The sequence below is a fragment of the Myotis daubentonii genome, chromosome X (assembly GCF_963259705.1).
Source record: "Myotis daubentonii chromosome X, mMyoDau2.1, whole genome shotgun sequence".
Lineage (NCBI taxonomy): Eukaryota > Metazoa > Chordata > Mammalia > Chiroptera > Vespertilionidae > Myotis > Myotis daubentonii.
The window spans coordinates 11,441,301-11,464,654 of NC_081861.1; the positions used below are offsets into that span (position 1 = coordinate 11,441,301).

At 36.1% G+C, this 23,354-nt stretch overlaps 1 protein-coding gene across 1 annotated transcript in view; it reads left to right on the plus strand.

Moving 5' to 3' along the window:
* Positions 1–1,177: 1,177 nt before the first annotated feature.
* XKR3 (XK related 3) overlaps positions 1,178–23,354 on the plus strand; it is a 43,243-nt gene continuing 21,066 nt past the window's right edge. Inside the window, exons 1-2 of the mRNA XM_059679016.1 lie at positions 1,178–1,509; positions 20,046–20,299. Coding sequence (XP_059534999.1) covers positions 1,178–1,509; positions 20,046–20,299 — 586 coding nt within the window. The remainder of the gene's footprint in view (positions 1,510–20,045; positions 20,300–23,354) is intronic.

Here is a 23,354-nt window from a genome sequence, read left to right on the forward strand (position 1 = left end):
TGCATATTAGCCTTTTATTATATAGGATAGTGGTATTGTTTGTAAAACTCTGTAATTATCCTGAAAAATCACCAAACGTGTACTTTAAAAGGATGTTTTATGGGTGTGAATTATATATCAATAAACAACAAAATCTTGGTTCGTGTTTGAGACCTATGTTTGTAAGAGACTGTGTTTGCAGGTTAAACACAGAGATAAAATAGAATGGGTCACACTCACTAAAGTAGCAGGGCTTTGAACAGCTGAAAAAGCATATGAGCTAAATTAAAGTTGTCATTAATTATGAAGAAGTATTTTTCAGGTTAAATAGGAAAAATTGGGGAGATAATATTATGATTGGGAAATTTACCACTTATAACAAATGCATATAAATATTCTTCCAAATATTATGCCATTAATAATATAGTACAAACAGATAATATGGACAAACATATTTTTTTCTGCTTCAGCATCCTCAGCTTAATTTTAGGACAGAATATGGAGTGTTACAGAAATAAGTGAATTTACTTATGTCTCATATGCTTTTAGAATAAACAAAGTTCAGAGTAGACTTTATAAAATTGGGAATGTTTTCTTGTGGGAAGACAAGCTGAGGGGTGGCGTTTTCTTAAAAAGGTAACTTTCCATCCTTTTTAAAAATTTTTCCTTAATTCATTCAGCACATAATTATTAAGACATTGCAAGATATCAGGTACTGTTTGGGACAATTCTGAGAACAAAACAGACATAAATCCATATGTGTATGGGGTTTGTATTTTAGGTTTAGTGTAGTATATTGCCAATTGTTAGTGAACGTTTTCTTTTTGAAGGATAACAGTTATAAGTTGGAGTACATGTAGGTGCTTAGTGTAAGCTTATGTATATTAGAGCAAACACTTTCAAAGTAAAAGGACATTCTGACTTAATGAAGTCTACTCTGATCATTAAATTTTCTAAAATAAGCATTTATAGCAAGATTTCCTAAAGAATAGGTAGAATTAGATAATGTATTTCAATATTCTCTAAACCAGATGTGGAATTATGTCATAATCCGTGGTCTATATTTAGCTGCTTATATTTACATTTTCAATGAATGTTAAATTGTACAGGATCTTGTTTACTGCTATTTGGTTTGGATATTAACCTTTACTGTACTTATTATTTAAGAGAAGGAGGTTGGATTGCTGCCATTCCAAGAATGGAGACAGCAGTGGAAGAGCCTCATGAAGAAAACAGAGCTAGAGGTTCAGCTTTTCCAGACGAAATCCTTCCTGACTACAAAGACTATATACAATTTCCAATAAGCATTTTATTCTTAACTCTTCTCTATTGTGGTGAAGCTGCCTCTGCTTTGTATCTATTTGATGTTTATCGAAAGAATAATGATATATTCTGGATGTCATTCACCATTGGCTTTCTTCTTGTGGGAGTAGTTTTGGATCAAGCTATCCTTTTGCTTTTCCAGAAAGACTTGAGCAGACATAAATTTTTGTTTGCTGGGCACATTTTGCTTCTAGGTCCTGTGGTGAGGTAAGTGATATTCAATATATTTCATTCATTTACTGTTTCTAAAAGATCCAAAGTAAAATATAGACTAATATGCATGTGGATGCACTAATTGGTTCTTTAACAAAATTACTTATATTTTAGTTTTGTTTAGTTTTCTTAACTTGAAACTATTGGTATAAGGTGGTCATCAATTTTAAGACAATGAGAGTTTTGAATAATACAAAATGAAATATAAATTGTTTCTTCTGTTCTTTTAATGAATGTATCACATTCAGTTTTATTATTTACCTCCTTAAGCCAATTATAAATGTTATTTTAAGTAATTATGAGAAATAGAGATATAACATTATGTTGCAGGGTGAGAACAGAATGAGAAAGACAGATACACTTTAAGAAACAATGTCATATATTTTCCTTGTAAATTTATTATATGCAGATTATCAAGACACTCTATAAATTGAATCTGAAACTTGGATTATTAATATGCATTTAAACAATTCATTTCCATTGTCACTCCTGCTTTATCATGCCGATTTGCATGAGAACTATGTGTTTTATAGGAATTAATTTCTCTAGTTCTGCACTTAGGGTTTTAGGTAGAAAAACCCATAGAAAGATAATTTAAGTTATACTGAAATATCCTTCATACCATAATTTTTTTCCCCCCGTGGGAACCGTTTTATTCTTTAAACTATGGGCATATATAACTTTGATACAAGAATAGAAACAAAAACTTAAAGTGTGAAAAGAAAGAGTGGGACTGGCTTTTAGAGCTCTGCATATTTGGAATCCCACTTTAGCACTTACCATACTAAAATTAGCTTCCTTGACCTCTCTGAGCCCATATGTTTTCATCTGTAAAATCAGAAAAATCCATACCATAAATTTAATCCTAGGAACAGCAAATTAAATTATTTGGATTTGTTCCCTTGAGCTAATTTAAGTTTTATTCACTGTATTTCTTGAAGAAAAAGGACTTATTCATATACTACAGAAAAGGAAAAACATGTTAACTACAAAATTTATAAATGCAGAAAACCCAGATAATGTTGGCAGCAAAAACCTTTTTAAAAATATAGTTTTCAAACAATATTATATTAATTTCAGGTGTATAATATAATCTTTATTATATATATATATATATATATATATATATATATATATATATATATATATATATATCTTATGAGGTGTTTACCCTGATAACTCGAGTGCCCATATGACATGATAAAGTTATTATAGTATTACTAACTTCATTCCCTAAACAATACATTCATATAGCATATAAAAATGTTTTGCACAAATTCATGAAGTGAAATCGGTTAATGTTTATATAGGTTTTATTTATTTTTATTTTTTGCAGTTTTTTGGCAGTATTAATTTTATTTTTTAAAATCTTTATTGTTGAAAGTATTACATATATACCTTTTTCTCCCCCATTGACCCCCTCTATCCTCCCCTACTACCCGCCCCAGGCCTTCACCATTAGTTATGCATATGTGCATACAAGTTCTTTGGTTGATCATCTCCCACTCACGCACCCTCCTTTACCTTCCCCCCCAGATTCTACACTCTGTTCCATTCTTCCATGTCTCTGGATTCACTCCCTTCATTAGTTTATTTTATTAATTAGATTCCACATAAGATTGAGATCATCTGATACTTATCTTTCTCTGACTGGCTATTTCACTTAGCATAATACTCTCTAGGTCCCTCCATGCTGTCTCAAAGGGTAAGAGGTCCTTATGTTTTCCTGCTGCATAGTATTCCATGGTATGAATATACCACAGCTTTTTTATTCAATGGTCTACTGATGGGCACTTGGGCTGTTTCCAGATCTTAGCTATGGTAAATCGTGCTGTTATTAACATAGGGGTGCATGCATGCTTTCTGATCGGTGTTTCGGGTTTCTTAGGATATATTCCTAGAAGTGGGATCACTAGATCAAATGGGAGTTCCATTTTTAATTTTTTGAGGAAACTTCATACTGTTTTCCACAGTGGTTGCATCAGTCTGCATTCCCACCAGCAGTGTACAAGAGTTCCCTTTTCTCCTCATCCTTGCCAGCACTTGTCATTTGTTCATTTGTTGATGATAGCCATTCTGACAGGTGTGAGATGGTACCTTATTGTTGTTTTGATTTGCTTTTTTCTGATGGTCAGTGACTTTGAGCATTTTTTATATGTCTCTTGGCTTTCTGTATGTCCAGTTTGGAGAAATGTCTATTTATGTCTTTTGTCCATTTCCTAATTGGATTGTTTGTCTTCCTTTTGTTAAATTGTATGTGTTCCTTATACATTTTGGATATTAACCCTCTATCAGCTGTATCATTGCCAAATAAGTTCTCCCATACAGTGGGCTCTCTTTTGGTTTTGTTGATGATTTCTTTTGCTGTACAGCAGCTTTTTATTTTGAGGTAGCCCCATTTGTTTATTTTCTCCTTAGTTTCCTTTGCCCTAGGAGATGTATCTGAACATATTGCTAAATGAGATGTCTGAGATTATACTGCCTTTTACTCCTCTAAGATTTTTAATGGTTTCCCATCTTACATTTAAGTCCTTTATCAATTTTCAGTTTATTCTGTGTATGGTGTAAGTCGGTATTCTAGTTTCATTTTTCTGCATGTATTTGTCCAATTTTTCCAACACAGTTTATTGAAGAGACTGTCTTTACTCCGTTGTTTGTCAAATATTAACTGAGTTAATGGCTTGGGGAAATTTCTGGGGTCTCTGTTCTGTTCCATTGATCTATATGCCTGTACTTGTGCCTGTACTAGGCTGTTTTGAGAACAGTGGCTTTGTAATACAGCTTGATATCTGGTATTGTGATTGCTCCAACTTTATTTTTATTTCTCAAGATTGCTTTGCTGCATCTATTCAGTCTTTTTAAATTTTATATAAGTTTTTGGAGTATTCTAGATCTGTGAAATATGCTGGTGGTATTTTAATAGGGATTGCATTGAATCTGTAGATTGACTTGGATAGTATGGACATTTTAATGATGTTAATTCTACCAATCCATGAATATAGTCATGAATATAGTATATTCTTTCACTTGTTTATATCTTCCTCTATCTCTGTTTAAATGTTCATAGTTTTCTGAGTAAAGGTCTTTTACTGCCATGGTTAAGTTTATTCCTAAGTATCTCAAGTTTTTTGTTGTTATGGTAAATGGGATTATTTGTTTAGTTTCTCTTTCTGAGAGTTCATTATTGGTGTATAAAAATTTCTTAGATTTCTGGGTGTTAACTTTGTATCCTGCTACATTGCTGAATTTGTTTATTAAGTCTAGTAGTTCTTTGGTGGAGTTCTTAGGGTTTTTCATGTACAATATCATGTCATCTGTTAATGACAGTTTTACTTCCTCCTTTCCAACTTGGATGCCTTTTATTTCTTCCCTTTGTCTAATCGCTGTGGCTAGGACTTCCAGTACTATGTTGAATAAGAGTGGTGAAAGCAGACATCCCTGTCTTGTTCCTGTTCTTAGAGAAAATGATTTTAAATTTTGCCTATTGAGTATGATGCTCCTTGTAGGTTTATCATATATGGCCTTTATCACATTGAGATATGTTCCCTCTATTCTCATTTTGCTGGGAGATTTTATAAAAAATGGGTGTTGGATATTGTTGAATGCTTTTTCCAAATGTATTTTTATTATAATTTGATATTTGTCTTTCAATTTTTTAATGTGATGTACCATGTTTATTGATTTACCAACATTGTACCAGCCTTGCATCCCTGGAATAAATCCTGTTTGGTCTTGGAATATGATCTTTTTAATATATTGCTGGACCCAATTTGCTAATATTTTATTGAGGATTTTAACATCTATGTACATCAGGGATATTGGCCTGTAATTTTCTATCTTTGTAGTGTCTTTATCTGGTTTTGAGATTAGGGTAATGTAGGCCTCATAAAAAGAGCTTGGACATGTTCCTTCCTCTTTGATTTTTGCAATAGTTTGCAGAGTGTAAGAGTTAGTTATTCTTTGAATGTTTGGTGAAACTCTCCTGTGAAGCTATCTGGATCAGAGCTTTTGATTGTGGGAGTTTTGTTGTTGTTGTTGTTTACTGCTTCAATTTCATCAGTTGGTATTGACCAATTCAGGTTTTCTGATTCTTCTTGATATAATTTTGGGAGATTGTATTTTTTTCTAGGAATTTGTCCATTTCATCGATATTGTCTAGCTTGTTGACATAAAAATAGTTCATAGTATTTTCTTACAATCTTTGTATTTTTGTGGTGTCAGTGGTTACTTCACCTCTTTCATTTCTGATTTTGTTTTTTTGGGACCTATGTCTTTGTTTCTTGATGAGTCTGGCTAACAGTTCATAATCTTGCATATCTTTTCAAATAACTAGCTCTTGGTTTCATTGATTTTTTAAAAAATCTTTATATCATTTATTTCTGCTCCAATCTTTATTATTTCCTTCCTTCTTTCTCTGGGCTTATCTTATGGTTCTGTTTCTAGTTCTTTAAGTTGTAGTGTTAAATTTTTTTAAATTAATTTTTCTTGCTTTGTGAGGTATGCGTGTGGTGCTACGAACTTTCCTCTCAGGATTGCTTTTTGGGATTGTATTGTGTTTATTTTCATTTGTTTCCAGGAAGTTTTTTTTTTCTTCTTTTTTTGTGTTTTGTTTTCTTCTTTTTTAAAAAATTTTGTTTTAATTTTTTTTATTATTTATTTTTTGTTTTTCCCCCCCCCCAGGAAGCTTTTTTAAATTTATTTCTTGATATCATTGATAACTCATTCATTGTTTAATAACATGACATATAGCCTCCATGTGTTTGAATGTTTGGGGGTGTTTTTACTGTAGTTGATTTGTAATTTTATTCCACTGTGATCTGAGAAGATGCTTGATACAATTTCAATCTTTTTGAGTTGTAGAGACTTGTTTTGTGTCCTAACATGTGGTCTATTTTTATGAGTGACCCATGTGCACTTGAGAAGAATGTGTATTTAGCAGCTTTGGGATGAAATGTCTATAATATCAATGAAATCCATCTAATCCAGTATGTCTTTTAGAGTCACCTTTTACTTGTTAGATTTTTTTGCCTGAAAGATTTATCCAGTGAAGTCAGTGGGGGTGTTAAAGTCCCTATGACTATATTGCTGTCTATCTCTCCCTTAAAGTGCTGTAGGAATTTTTTTAAAAATGTATTTCAGTGCTATCCAATTTTTATATATTGGGTGCATGTATGTTTGCAAGGGTTATTTTCTCTTGTTGGATCAATGCCTTCAGTATTACGTAGTGACCTTTTGTTGTCTCTTGTGATGGTCTTCATTTTGAAGTCTATTTTTGTCAGATATGAGTATTGCTACCCCAGCTTTTTTTCATTTCCATTTGCATGGAATATATTTCTTTTATCTCTTCACTCTCATCCTGTGTGAGTCTTTTGTTATGAGGTTGGTCTCTTGTAGACCGCATATAGTTGGGTCATGTTTTTGTATCCATTCAGCTACCCTGTGTCTTTTTATTGGAGCATTTAGTCCATTTACATTTAAGGTTGGTATTGATAGGTACTGTTTATTGGCATTTTAATTCTGTATGCCTAGGTTTCACTCACTATTTTTTCTTCTCATTACAGTAGTCTCTTGAGCACTTCTTGTATGTTGGCTTGGTCATGTTGAACTCCTTTAGTTTTTTTTTTTCTTTTCTTTTCTGGGAAGCTCTTTATTTTACCATCTATTTTGAATGATAGCCTTGTTGGATAAAGAAATCTTGGTTTCAGATCCTTGCTTCCCATTACTTGAGTACTTCATGCCATTCCCTTCTGGCCTGTAGAGTTTCTGAATAGGAATCAGCTGACAGCCTTTTGGGAGTTCTTTATCATTTTCTCTTGCTGCCTTCAAGATTCTCTCTTTGTCTTTATTTTATTTTCTCTCTTTGTTTTTAATTTTTGGAATTTTAATTATGATGTGTCTGGACATGGGCCTATTTGGGTTTTTCTTGCTTAGGACTCTCTGTGCCTCCTGGACTTGAGTAACTTTTTCCTTCACCATGTTAGGAAAGTTTTCTGCCATTATTTTTTCAAGCATGTTCTCTATCCCTTGCTCTCTTTTTCCCCTTCTGGCACACCTATTATGCCTATATGTGTTCTTTATGTAGTTTGAATGTTAATCCGTTTTTTGAAACATTTGTTGGCAAATATCTCCCATTTGTTTGGCTTTATTTTGGTTTTGTTGGCAGTTATCTTTGCTATGAAGATCTTTAGTTTGATACAGTGCCATTTATTTATTTTGCCATCACTTGTCTTTGCCTTTGGCTCAAATTAATAAAATGTACTCTAAGGCCAAAAACCAAATGTTTAGTACCTTTTTTTTATGTAACTTGTTTTTCCAGAATTTATATTTAGGTTTATAACCCATTTTGAATTAATTTTTGTACAAGGGGACAAACAGTAATCTAGTTGTTTTATTTTGTGTGTGGCTTTCCAATTTTCCCAGCAGCATTAATAGAAGAGGCTTTCTTTACTCCATTTGTTATTTTGGGCTTTTAAAATAAAAAATATTTGACTATATACATACATTTGGTTTTATTTCTGGGCCCTCAATTCTGTTCCATTTGTATGTGTGTCTGTTTATCAGCCAATATCATGCTGCTTTTATTATCATAGCTCTGTAGTTTTATTTGAAGTCATTTAGAGTGATACTTCAGGTTTTATTCTTTGTCTCTACATTGCTATGTCTATTCAGGTGTTTTGTGGTTCAATAAAATTTTGATGATTATTTTGGTTCTACATTTTTTAAAAAATGACATTGAAATTATGATGGGGATTGCATTAAACCTATATATTGCTTTTGGTTATATGGCCATTTAAACGATGTTTACCCTTTCAGTTCATGAACATGGAATATATATCTATTTCTTTTGTACTTTTCAATATTATTTAAGAATGCTTTGCAGTTTTTTATATACAGGTTCTTTAGATTCTTTTTAAAGTATATTCCTAAATATTTAATATTTTTGTTACAATTCCAAAAATAATTTTCTTATTTCCATTTCTGAAGCTTAATTATTTTGTATATAGAATAGCAGTGTATATTTGCATACACATTTAAAATTTTTAACCTCACTGTGTTTGTTTATTGCTCCTAATTATTTTTGGTGGAGTCTTTTGTGTCTTCTATATGCAGAATCATTTAATCTGCAGAAAGTAACACTTTTACTTCTTCAGTCCCACTTTAGATGAACTATATCTATTTATTTTTCCTGGTTTCTCTTGCTAGGACTTCCAGAAATATGTTGAATAAAAGTTATTAAAGTGGGAATTTTTGTTTCCTTTCTAATTTTAAAGAAAAAGCCTTCCGTTTTTCAACATTGACTCTGATACTGGCTGAGGATTTGTCATAATTAAATTCTAATATTTTGAGGTATTTTATGTCCATTTTATTGAGTATTTTAATCATAAATGGATGTTGTTTCTAAATAAAATCAGAAATGAAAGAAAACTAACAAGTGACATCACAGAAATACAACAAATTGTAAGAAAATACTATGAAAATACTATATGCCAACAACCTGGTAAAAATGGATAAATTTCTAGAAATATAGTCTTCTAAAACTGAATCAGATATTGATAGATCAATTTCAACTAATGTTATTGAAGCAGTAAGCATAAAACTCCCAGCAAACAGGGTCCTGGACCAGATGGCTTCATAGGAGAATTTTATCAAACATTCAAAGAAGAACTAGCGGCTATTCTCAAACTATTCCAAAAAATTCAAGTGGAGGGAAGACTTCCAAGCTTTATTTTATCAGGGCAGCATTATCCCAATCCCCAAACCGTAAAGATATATTTTTTAAAAATAAATTAAAAGGCCAATATCTCTGATGAACATAGATGCTAAACTCCTTAATGAGTATTAAAAAAATAGATTCAGCAATACATTAAAAATATTATCCACTATGATCAAGAAGCATTTGTTTTGAATTTGCAAGGTTGGTATAATATTTAAAAGTCATTAAGTGAGACACATCACATTAATGAAATGAAAGATAATATTTACATGATTATATCACTAGATGCAAAAAGAAAACCTTTTTATAAAATCCAGCACCCATGCTATATAATAAAAGGTTAACATGCAAATTGACCAAACGGCAGAATGACCAGTTGCTATGATGCACACTGACCACCAGGGGGCAGACGCTCAACACAGGAGCTGCCCCTTGGTGGTCAGTGCGCTCCCACAGAGGGAGCACTGCTCAGCCAGAAACTGGGCTCACAGCTGGCAAGCACAGCGGCAGTGGTGGGAGCCCCTGCAGCAGAACAAAGGATGTCCGACTGCCAGCAGTTGGACATCCCCTGAGGGCTCCCAGACTGGGAGAGGGTGCAGGCTGGGCTGAGAGACTCCCCTCCCTCCCCCACCCCCCATGCATGAATTTCATGACCAGGCCTCTAGTTTATGATAAAAACTCTCAGTAGAGTAACAATAAAATTATACCTCAACATAATAAGACCATGTATGACAAATCCACAGCCAACATCATCCTCAATGAGCAAAACTAAAATATGTCCCCTAATATCATGAACAAGTCAGGGATATCCACTTTCACCACTTTTATTCAACATAATCCTGAATGTCCTAGCCACAACAATAATACAAGAAGAAACAATAAAAGGCATCCAAAATAGAAACAAATAATTAATACTGCTAGTGTTCATAGAAGATTTGAGATTGTACATAGAAAACCCGAAAGACTCCACCGTAAAAACTACTAGAACTGATAAATAAATTTGACAAAGCAGCAGGATACAAAATTAATATTAAAAAAATAAGTGGCATTTTAATATACCAATAAAGAACTATCAGAAAAAGAAACTAACAAAAATAATTCCATTTACTATTACAACAAAAAACAAGATACCTAGGAATAAATTTAAACAAAATAGTAAAAGAGCAGTACTCTGAACACTATAAGACACTGAAGATAGAAATTGAGGAAGATACAAATAGGTGGTAGAATAACCCAGGTTGATGGATTGGAAGAATTGACATCATTAAAATGTCTATACTACCCAAAGCAATTTGTATATTTAACATAATTCCTATTAAAATACCAATGGCATACTTCACAAATCTATAACAAAAACTTATATGGAACCAAAAAAGATACCAAATAGCTTCAGCAATCTTGAGAAATAAGATCAAAGTTATAGGTATCACAATATCTGATATCACATTGTACTACAAAGCCACTGTAATCAAAACATTCTGTGGTGTCCGGCCAGCATGACTCCTATGAACCAGGAGGTCACGGTTTGATTTCCTGTCAAGCACATGCCCAAGTTGTAGGCTTCATCCAAACAAGTCAGTACAATTTAGAAATTAACCCCTTATTGGATATATCATTGATGTATATGTTCTTCCATATAGTGGTTCTCTTTTAATTTTGTTGGTGGTTTCTTTTGCTGTGCAGCTTTTCTACTTTTTGTAGTCCCATTTGTTTATCTCCTCTTGGGGTTCCCTTGCCCTCATAGACATATTGGCAAAAATATTTCTATGAAAGATGTCTGAGATTTTACTGCCTGTGCTTTCTTCTAGGATTTTTATGGTTTCACAACTTACTTTTGCCTTTTATCAATTTTGTGTTTATTCTTGTGTATGGTGTAAGTTGGTGGGCTAGCTTCACTTTTTTTGCATGTATCTATCTAATTTCCCCAACAGAGTTTATTGAAGAGAATGTTTTTCCTCCTATGCTTTTATCTCTTTTGTCAAATATTCATTGATTATAGAAACATAGATTGAATTCTTGGCTCTCTGTTCTGTTCCATTGATCTAAATGCCTGTTCTTATTCCAGTACAAGGCTGTTTTGATTACAGTGGCTTTGTAGTATAACTTGATATCTGGTATCATGATCCCTCCAACTTCGTTCTTCTTTCTCAGGATGACTGGAGCTACTTGGCATCTTTTTAGATTCTATATAAATTTTTATTTTATTTTAATTTATTTTTAATTCTTTATTGAAAGTATTACATATGTCTTCTTTTCCCCCCATTGAACTCTCCGAGCCCATTCTCTCCCCCCCCCCCCGCCCCCCACTCCAGCACAGGCCCTCACTCCTCTGTGGTCTGTGTCCATTGGCTATTCTTATATGCATGCATACATGTCCTTTGGTTTATCTCTTTTGTTTTTTAATAAATCTTTATTGTTGAAAGTATTACATATGTCCCTTTCTTCCCCCTGTTGCCCTCTCCTGCCCCCTTAACCCCCAAGCCTTCACCACCCACTGTCTGTGTACTTGGGTTATGCATATACACATATGAGTTCTTTAGTTGATCTCTTCCCCCTCTCCACCCACCCTTGCTTTCCCTCTAAGGTTTCACAGTCTGTTCGATGTTTCTATGATTCTGGATCTATTTTTGTTCATCAGTTTATATTGTTCATTAGATTCCACATATGAGTGAGATTATGTGATACTTAACTTTCTCCAACTGGCTTATTTTGCTTAGCATAATGCTCTCCAGGTCTATCCATGCTGTTGCAAATGGTAAGAGTTCCTTCTTTTTTACAGCAGCGTAGTATTCCTTGTGTAGATGTACCACAGTTTCCTAATCCACTCATCTGCTCGCTGATGGGAACTTAGGCTGTTTCCAAATCTTAGCTATGGTGAATTGTGCTACTATGAACATTGGGGTGCATATATTCTTTTGGTTGGTGTTTCTAATTTCTTGGGATATATTCCTAGAAGTGAGATTACTGGGTCAAATGGGAGTTCCATTTTTAATTTTTTGAGGAAACTCCATACTGTTTTCCACGGAGGATGCATCAGTCTGCATTCCCACCAGCAGTGTATGAGGGTTCCCTTTTCTCCACACCCTTGCCAGCACTTGTCATCTGTTGATTTGTTGATGTTAGTCATTCTTACAGATGTGAGGTAGTACCTCATTGTTGTTTTGATTTCCATCTCTTGGATGATTAGTGATGTTGAGCATTTTTTCATATGTCTCTTGGCCTGAAGTGTCAGTGGCCCTACAGAAGGCCAAGAGATATATGAAAAAATGCTCAATGTCACTAATCATCCAAGAGATGGAAATCAAAACAACAATGGGACAGGACATGAATGTACGCAGACACCTATAACCCCAATAAAAGTAACCATCAGATAAAAAATTAGTAGAGCAAAAGGAGAACAAAAGTGATAGCAAGAAAAGAAAAAAAAAAGAATATTGAGAGAAAACAACAAAACAAACAAACCAAAAAACACAAACAAAAAGCACCCAGAAAAAAAGGGAAGCAGAATCTGTAGGTATAGAGCTTAAATACAGAAAAACAGAAATTAAGGTTAAGGAATTTGATAAATAGGGGAAGGACCATGGTTTATTATAGAGGTGGGAGAATGAAAATTAGTGAATAAGAAGAAAATTTTTTTAAACATTATTTATTTATTTTAAAAAGGAGAATAGAGGGAAGAGCAGATAGGCTTGAATTTAGGAAATGAAACTAATTTAATAATTCAAGGAAGAAAAGAGCAAGAGAGGAGAGAAAAATATATATTTAAAATATATGACTAGCAAAGAAAGAGAAAAGAGAAGGGGGCATGGAGTAGTAGCAGGGAAGAGGAAATTAGATATATGAATAAGTCAAGAGTGACTACAATTATAGTTACACATCAGTAAAGCAGATAAAGAAGATCATTTTTTAAAAAGGAAAAAAGAAAGAAAAACTAAAACAGGGAAAGGAGAAGAAAAACAGGATGAAAAAGGGAGAAGCAAGGAAGAAAGAGGTGAAAAAAAGAAATAAAGAAAATAGCAAGAAATAAAAAAATATTAATTCTAAAAATGTTTTTTAGTTTAAAAATAAAAAATAATAAAGTGAAGCATTGTTTTCTTCAGCCACATTTTAATGCTTCTGTTCTATCTACTAATTCTGGGCTCCCTGTTAGGTAGTTAGTTGTTGACTACTGTTAGGCAAAGTTTTGGTGTTTAGCACAGTGTTGAAGCTCCAAGCAATCCACCATCCTCTGTTTGTGTCTGTCTGCACAGGCCTTGGCTGCAAGCAGGCGGGACCAATCTGCCTGCCTGTCTGCCAGCTGTCAATCTTAATCATTCAAGCCTGTTTCTGACAGGGCTTTAGGTGGGGGGTGGGTGTGGGTGCTGTTTCGCTTACTCGCAGTGGTTCTCAACCTTCTGGCCCTTTAAATACAGTTCCTCATGTTGTGACCCAACCATAAAATTATTCTCGTTGCTACTTCATAACTGTAATGTTGCTACTGTTATGAATCGTAATGTAAATATCTGATATGCAGGATGGTCTTAGGCGACCCCTGTGAAAGGGTCGTTTGATCGCCAAAGGGGTCGCGACCCACAGGTTGAGAACCACTGGACTGGGAATTGGATGGATGTTTTTTCCCTGATCTAGACCTACTCCTCCTCATTGGTGCAAAATATTACTCTGTCTTTAGTTGGTCAGAGATCCTTGTATAGACACCAGGGAGGTTGGCTGGCAACCTGGAGTTTTTATCAGTCTGGTTCCCAGAATAGTTAGGTGGGACTGGCCCCTCTTCCAAACCAGTCACTGAGGGTTCTTTGGGGCTATTCAGAGCCTTTGTTTCCTTTCTATAGCTCAAAATGCAGGCAGGGTGTGGCAGGCCGTATAACCTCCCTTGAGGCTGCTGGAGGGGTTGGCTCTTCAGGAGAGAAATGGTCCCTTAGGTTTGGAAGGTTGCTGGAGCCCTGAGCACATCTCCCTTCCCTGCCTCCCTCCCCAGCCTCTCCTCAGGCACCTCAAGTCTGTGCCTTTCTCAGCGCAGCAGCCTTGGGGGTGAGTGTTTGCAATTGAAAAGTCTAATGATCTGTATTTAATAAATAAAAGCAAAGACAAATCAAAAGCAAAACAACCACAAAACTGGCTTTATCCCCTCCTAGCACAACACTGCTTGAATTGCTTTTCAGGCTGCCTTCAGGGGTGCAGCCCCCCCACCCCTCAGTTGGGGTCTCAGGTCTAGATTCCCCAGCTGCCAGCAGCCCTGTGGCTTTTCCTTTTCTCAGTTGGGTATTTTACCTGTCACCAAGAGACAAGGCTTTGGTGCAATGCAGCTTTCACCTTTCTCCTCACCCTCTTGACCCTGTGGAAGGGTGTCCCTCTCCAACCTAGATCCCTGTTCCTACCTTTCTCCAGGCATCCTCTGTCCTTCCTTTTTTGTAAATTATCTCCTCAGCTGTGTTTAATTTGTTGAATCTGGGTGGATGTTCTCTGATTTAGTTGCTTTTCCAGTCTGGCCCAGGATGAGGTGCATGACACATCTGCTATTCGGCCGCCATTTTCTTCCTCCATATAAATTGTTAGAATATTCCTCTAGTTCTGTGAAATATGCCTTTTATGTTTTCATCAAAATTGCATTAAACTTATAGGTTGTTTTAGGTAGCCTGCAGGTATGGTACACCATAAAGTCATCTCATCTAGTGTGTCACTTAAGGTCACCGTTTTCTTTTTCATTTTCTTTCTGGAGGAGCTATCCGTTGATGTTAACGGGGTGTTACAATTTTTTTATATAATTGTATTACTATTTATTTCACCCTTTATTGGCATCAAAATTTTTTATATTTTTACGTGCTCTTATATTAGGTGAATAAATATTTACAAGGGTTATATCTTCTTGTTGGAATGCTTTTTTATTCATTATGTAGTATCCTACTTTGTCTCTTATTATAGCCTTTGTTTAAAAGTCTTTTTTTTATCCACTCATCTACTGAAGGGCACTTGGGCTGTTTCCAGATCTTAGCTATTGTAAATTATGCTGCTGTGAACACGGGTGCATACATTCTTTCTGATTGGTGTTTCAGGTTTCTTAGGATATTTTCCTAGAAGAGGGAACACTTGGTCAAATGGCAGTTCCATATTTAATTTTTTGAGAAACCTGCATGCTGTTTTCCATAATGTCTGCACCAGTCTGCATTCCCACCAGCAGTGTATGAGGGTTCCCTTTTCTCCACGTCCTCACCAACAATTGTCGTTTATTGATTTATTGTTGATAGCCATCCTGATAGGTGTGAGGTGATACCTCATTGTCATTTTAATTTGTTTCTCTCTGATGATTAGTGAATTTGAGCATGTTTTTTTATGTCTCTTAGTAATTTATATGTCCACTTTGGAGAAGTGTCTATTTAGGTCCTTTGACCATTTTTTAATTGGATTGTTTGTCTTCTTTTTGTTAAGTTGTATAAGTTCCTTATATATTTTGGAAAGTAATCATTTATCAGATGTATCACTGCCAAATATGTTCTTTCATACAGTGACTCCCTTTTCATTTTGTTGACGGTTTCTTTTGCTGTGTAGAAGCTTTTTATTTTGAGGTAGCCCCACTTGTTTATTTTCTCCTTAGTTTCCTTTGGCCTAGGACAGTGATGGCGAATCTATGACACGCGTGTCAGAGGTGACACACGAACTCATTTTTTTGGTTGATTTTTCTTTGTTAAATGGCATTTAAATATATATAATAAATATCAAAAATATACATCTTTGTTTTACTATGGTTGCAAATATCAAAAAATTTCTATATGTGACATGGCACCAGAGTTAAGTTAGGGTTTTTCAAAATGCTGACACGCCGAGCTCAAAAGGTTCGCCATTACTGCCCTAGGAGATGTATTCAGAAACATATTGCTACAAGATATGTCTGAGATTTTTCTGCCTATGGTTTCATCTAAGATATTTATGGTTTCATAACTGACATTTGTCTTTTATAAAGTTTGAGTTTATTCTTGTGTATGGTGTAAGTTGGTGGTCTAGTTTCATTTTTTACATATATCTGTGCAATTTTCCCAACATCACTCATTGAAGAGACTATCTTGACTCCATTGTATGCTCTTGCCTCTTTTATCAAATACTAGAGGCCTGGTACACAAAATTCATGCATGGGTAGGGTCCCTGGGCCTGGCCAGCAATCAGGGCCAATCAGGGCCTTCCTGCTGCCGGCCAGGGCCTCCCTTTGTTCCGCACTGCCCCCTGGTGGTCAGTGCATGTCATAGTGAACAATTGAACTCCCAGTCTCCCAGTCAAACTCCTGAGGGGACATTTTGCATGTTAGGCTTTTATATATATATACTAGAGACCTGTTGCACAAAATTTGTGCACTTCGGGGGAGGGGTCCCTCAGCCTGGCCTGTGCCCTCTCGCAGTCCAGGAGCCCTTGGGGGATGACCACCTGCTGGCTTAGGCCTGCTCCCCGGGGGATTGTGTCTAAGTTGGCAGTCAGATATCCCTCTGGCAGCCCGGGAGCCCTCAGGGGATGTCCATTTGCCAGCAGGGAGCAGGCCTAAGCTGCAGTCAGACATCCTTAGTGCTGCAGAGGAGGCAGGAGAGGCGCCCACCACCACCGCTCTACTGGCAGCCACCAGTCTGGCTTGTGGCTGAGCAGAGCTTCCCCTGTGGGAGCACACTGACCACCAGGGGGCAGCTCCTGCATTGAGTGTCTGCCCCCTGGTGCTCAGTGTGTGTCATAGTGACCAGTCATTCCCAGTCGTTCTGCTGTTAGGGTCAGTTTGCATATTACCCTTTTATTATATAGGATAGAGGCCTGGTACATGGGTGGGGGCCAGCTGGTTTGCCCTGAAGGGTGTCCCGTATCAGGGTGGGGGCCCTGCTGGGGTGCCTGGCCAGCCTAGGTGAGGGGAAGATGACTGTTTGCAGGCTGGCCAAGCCCCCCAGTGGGGACCCTTACCCCATGAGTGTGTGGCCAGCCTGGGTAAGGGGCTGAGGGCCTTTTTCAGGCTGGCCACAGCCCCTTCAGGGTGGAGGTCCCCGCTGGGGTACCTGGCCAGTCTGGGTGAGGGGCTGATGGCTGTTTGCATGCTGGCCACAGCACCTTCAGGGTGGGGGTCCCCACTGGGATGCCTGGCCAGCCTGGGTGAGGGGCGGAGGGCCGTTTTCAGCCTGGACACATCCCCTTCAGGGTGGGGGTTCCTGCTTGGGTGCCTGGCCAGTATGGGTGAGTGGCTGATGGCTGTTCGCAGGCTAGCCAAGCCCCCCAGCAGAGACCCTCACCCCATGAGGGTGTGGCCATCTTAGGTGAGGGGCTGATGGCTGATTGCAGGCTGGCTACGGCCCCCAGACCCCCAAGCTCCTAGTGAAGGCTGGCTGGAAGCAGGTATCTGGGATTTATTTATCTTCTAGAACTGAAACTTTGTTGCCTTGAGTGGAGGCCACAGCCAGCCAGGGCAGGTGGGAAGCTTGGCTTACTCCATCGCCAGGGCAACCACGCCTCCTGCTTGTTCCAGCTCCATGGCTGCCGGCCGCCATCTTGGTTGAGTTAATTTGCATATAGTCGCTCTGATTGGCTGGTGGGTGTGGCTTGGGCATAGCGGAGGTGTGGTCAATTTGCATGTTTCTCTTTTATTAGATTAGATAGATTAATTGAGCATAATGTGTTGGGTTGATTTATGGGGTCTCTATTCTGTTCCATTGATCTATATGTCTGTTCTTATGCCAATACCAGGATGTTTTGATTACAGTGGCTTTGTAGTATAACTTGATATCTGGTATTATGATCCCTCCAACTTCGTTCTTCTTTCTCAGGATTGCTGCAGCTATTCAGGGTCCATTTTTAGATCCATATAAATTTTTGGAGAGTTTGTTCTGGATCTGTGAAGTATACTCTTGGTAATTTAATAGGGATTGCTTTGAATCTACAGACTGGGTATTATGGACAGTTCATGTGAATTCTATCAATCAATGAACACGATATATTCTTCCCCTTGTTTATATCTTCCTCTATTTCTTTTTTCAGTGTCCTATAGTTTTCTGAGTACTAGTCTTTTACCTCCTTGGTTAAGCTTATTTCTAAATATTTCATAATTTTTGTTGCTATGATAAATGGGACTATTTAGTTTCTCTTTCTGAGAATTCATTATTGGTGTATAAAAATGCCATCAATTTCTGGGTGTTAATTTTGTATTCTGCTACATTGCTGAGTTCCTTCATTAAATCTAGTCGTTCTTTGGTGGAATCTTTAGGCTTTTTTATGTATAATATCATGTCATCTGAGAAAAATGATAGTTTTACTTCCTCCTTTCAGTTTGAAAGCCATTTATTTGTTGTTCTTGTCTTATGGCTGTGGCTAGGACTTCTAGTACTGCATTGAATGAGAGTGGTGAAAGTGGACATCATGGTCTTATTCCTGTTCCTAATTTTTTCCTATTGAGTATTATGTTGGCTGTATTTCCACTTTGCTGAGAGTTTTTATCAAAAATGGGTGTTGAGTTTTGTCAAATGCTTTTTCTGCATTGATATGATCATGTCGTTTCTGTCTTTCAATTTGTTAATGTGCTATATCATGTTTATTGACTTGTGAATATTGTACCAGCCTTGAATCCCTAAAATAAATCCCACTTGGATATGGTGTGTGATTTTTTAAATGTATTGCTCGATCCAATTTGCTAATATTTTGTTGAATATTTTAGCATAGTGATTATTCAGAGGTACATATTTATTGCCATTTTATATTTTATAAATATATTTATTTTCTTCTTTTCCTCCACCTCCTCCTTCTTTTTCTTCAAGAAAGACTTTTAATATTTCTTGTAATACTTGTTCAGTGGTAATGAACTCTTTTAACTTTTTAAATTCTGGAACCTAGTGGCAAACTCTCCCTGATCATCTCAACTAAATGCTTCTGAAATATATTTTGTGTCAGTTATGTAAGCCCTTCCTTTGTAACTGAGTCTTGATTTTTATTGGTTTATTTGGGTGCAGGGTCAACCCTTACAAGTGATAACTGAGATCCTGGAGGTATATATGGAAAGGGTGGTATCAACTCATGCAAAGTTCCCCAACAAAAAGTCCCTCCTTTATACATTTCTCATTATAAGACTTCTATTCAGCAAGTATTTAATGAGGTATTTGGGTTGATGGGTTTATATTTTACTTCTAATTCCAATTTGGTCCTGCGGAAAGGGGACTATTACATCTACCTACTTTGGCAACATCTTGAATCTAAAACTACTTTGTGTTAATTGAATTTTTAAAGTTCACGTTAGAATGGATGCTAAATGAGCTAACTCTCATCAATAGAAAAATAATAAATAAAAATAGTGTGCACTCTTTGTATTGAGTCCTTGAAAGCAATTAAAACTATGACAGATTCGTTTTCTGGAACAAACATAAAAAAATATCAAAATTTTTTTAAATTATCAAAGTATGAGCACCCTTTTATTTTAGAAAAATAACTTAAATATCTTTTAAGATAAGAATATAAAGAATTAGGTTCATAAAGTAAATGCATTGGGATAAGATTGGAATATTATGTCCCAAACTACAAATAGTAACTTACTTTGTGGAGGCAAATTCAATTGTATGTTAACAAAGAGATATTTAGCTTATTGTTTGATTTTTTATAAGAATGTAGTTATATATTAATTTTAGATTAAATCATAGATACAGAATTAAAATAAATGTTAATATTAGAAACTGTATTACATGATTAATTTAGTTTTTATTATATTTAATAATAGAATTTTAAAAATTAGACATTCATCTAATAATGGCATTTCAAATATTTTTAACACATCTACCACTGACAAATATTAATCTTGAGTGTTACTTCATTCTAACAGGTGTCTGTATGCCATGTTTACTCACTACAGAGCGTTGAAAAGGCTTGATATGCTTAGAAAAGCGACTCCACTTAGCACCAGAAAAAGAAGGATGTTGATGGAGAGGGAGATTATTCACTCAATTCATGGTGCTTACATGCAATGCAAGGCTTTCAACTATATGTCCATCGCCCAGGCCTTTCTTAGTTCCATTCCACAATTAACATTGCAACTATATGTCACTCTCACTATAAGAGAATGGCCTTTGAAAAGAGGTAAGTTTGGGTGTTTTAAGCTAAAAGACCATCCTAAAAGGGAAGGTAGGGCATAGTGAAGTTTTAAAAAGACATTAAATATTTATTTCTAAATCATGATTGTATTAAATTTTGTAAAGTTGATTTTCTGTGAATATTTTCAGAAACAAAATTATAGATACATCTAAAATCTAAAGAAAATTGATATGAATAAATCGGCATCCATTTTATTAAGGAATATAATATCTAAGATTATATGGGAAAGGGGACTGTTACATCTAGTGGGAAAATAATTTTGTACCTGAAACTTATTACAGAATTATTTAAAAAATATAACATGTCTTCTTCTAACAAAAGTAAAAACTGCAAAGAATTAAACATTTGGAAAGGATACACATTTATAAAATTTTCCAAAATTCTCCAGGAATATGACTGTGTTTTGATTATAGTAGTTGTTACATTAATCTGCATGCTGATGGGATGGAATACACCTATACAAGCTGATTGGCCTGTGTAAATTTCACATTAATGATATTCTACGTACTATAATTATATAAGATGCAACAACTGGAGGAACTGTGTAAAGTGTACAAGTGTCCAGTCTCTACTATGATTATTGAAAAATAGAAAAGTTTCTTTTTGTCTTTTTAAATTAAATGCATTGGGGTGACATTAGTTAATAAGTATGTTTAGGTTTCAGCTGTACATTCTTACGATATGTGACCTGTATAGTGCCTTGTGTGTATACCCTACTTTACCCTTTCATAACTCCTACCCATCTTCACTTTGGTCACCACCACACTGTGGTCTCTGTCTATCAGTTTTGTTTTGTTAGTTTTTTTAATTCAATTTTATATTCCACATATAAATGAAATCATATAGTTATTTATTTGTATGGCTTGTTTAGCATGATATTCTCAAGGTCCATTAAAAAAATCTAGGCACCAAATTTATGAAACTAAATCTTAGAGAAGATTATATTAATTTTCCCCCAAAGGCAAGGGAAGTAAAGGCAAAAATAAATGAATAAGATTGTATAAAATTAAACTTTTGCACAAGAAAGGAAACTTCGAATTAAACAAAAACACAGTAAACTGAATGAAATAAGATATTTGCAAACAACAGCTCCAAGAAGGGTTTACAATTGAAAAGTATATAAAGATTCATAAAACTCAACACCAATTAACAATCCAATTTTAAAATAGTCAGAAGACCTAAACAGACACTTCTTTTAAGATGACATACAGATAGCCAACACATATATGAAAATATGCTTAACTTCACTAGATGTTAAAGAAATGCAAGTCAAACTACAATGAGATAACACTTCAAACCAGTTAGGATGTCTAGATTTTATTTTTTTTAATTGTGAGGGATGTATATCAGTATATTTCAGCAGCAGCTAAATGAAAAAGGAAGAACAAGTGAACAAGAGAGTGACTGGGTAAAGGGGTAGATGTCTCTTTTTTCTCCTTCCCACTCCCAGCCCTCCCCAAGCTTTCACTGCAATATTATCTGTGTTCATGCATATAACAAAACTTGAATAAAATATAATTAATGATAAATGTAAAATTATAATCCGTTACTACAAAAATATCATTTGACATTATCAGATGTCATTTACAAATACATGTAAATATATAGGATATTTATATTTATAAATCAAAATATTAACTAATTATTCTTTTGGAACAAGAAATGATTATTTAATATTTATTTGGGCAACAAAGTCAGAAGAAACAGTTTTAAAACTTGTAATAAAAAATGAGATTATAAATTTATTATTATAATAATACCTATTATATATAAAACCCATCTTTAGACTGAAAAATGTTTCTCAGAAAAATAGGTATTAAGTGGACATAAAAACTGAAATTAAAAGGAATTCTGGAAAACTGACTCAAAGATGGCGACCAACAGGACAGCAGTGAGGGAGAGAGTGTGAGTGAGTGGGGGAGTGAAAGGTGAGTATATAGATGTGTGTGGTATGTGTGAGTGAGTGAAGGACAGTTATATTCTGCAGGAGTCTCAGGGGGCTGGAAAACTGGGCTTTCCTGGACTGAGAGCCCCTGCTACTGATGCAAGCACTCCTGAGCAGCCATCTCTGGCACAGAAACCATGCCATCTTGAAGAGGAAAGCTGTGTGACAAGATTCCAGCCTCACCACCACCCAGACTGGCCTCAGACACCATCCTGGATGCAGCATCCACTCTGATCAAAGACATGTTACTTCATTTGCAGATTTGCAGACGCTGGGACTCCTGTGAGTTCAGAAGTATGTGCCTCTCTGGCCAAGCCCATAGCTTCAGCTGCAGACTCCTTGACTTCTGCCTCCCAGACACCAGCTCCTAGATCCCTTTGGTGAGATGATGAGTGTGCACCTCTCTGACCAAGACATGCTGATTCAGCTGCAGATCCCATGACCTTTACATACCCAGCCACTGGCTCACAGACCTCCTCATAATTAGCAGAGTGAAACCAACCAGGCCAGAGTCCCCTTGACTCACCGGTAGACTCCAGGATGCCTACCTCCCTGGACACGGGTTCTGGGATCTCCACAGGGATTCACAGAGTGATACCATTTAGGTAATAGTCACACCACACTGGCCAGAGTCACACTATCTCAGCTGTGGCCCCAGGATCCCCACCACCCTGTTGTGGGCCCCACGGTGAGCCACATGCCAGTGAGATCCCAGGCAACCCCTGACACAAGAGCTGGAACAACAATCACATCCACAACCGCTTGCACAACAAGGTCGGGGGTGAGTCACACTGATAAACATCCTGTGAGGAGACTACATTCACAAATGAGAAACTAACATTTAAGACCCAACTATATCAGGAGAACCAAAATAACTCAAGTAGGGGGCTCCATTAGAACACCCAGCTCAGGAGATCTGAGAGACAACACCACTGGGTCACACTATCATCAAATACATAAAATCACCCCCCCACCCCGCAAAGAAAACAAAACAAAGAAACAAAAAAACTGGGTGGAATAGCAGTTGGATCTAAGACAGAAACAATTACAACAGGACAGCAAAAATCGGAGACAAAGAAACAATCGCAAAGGAAA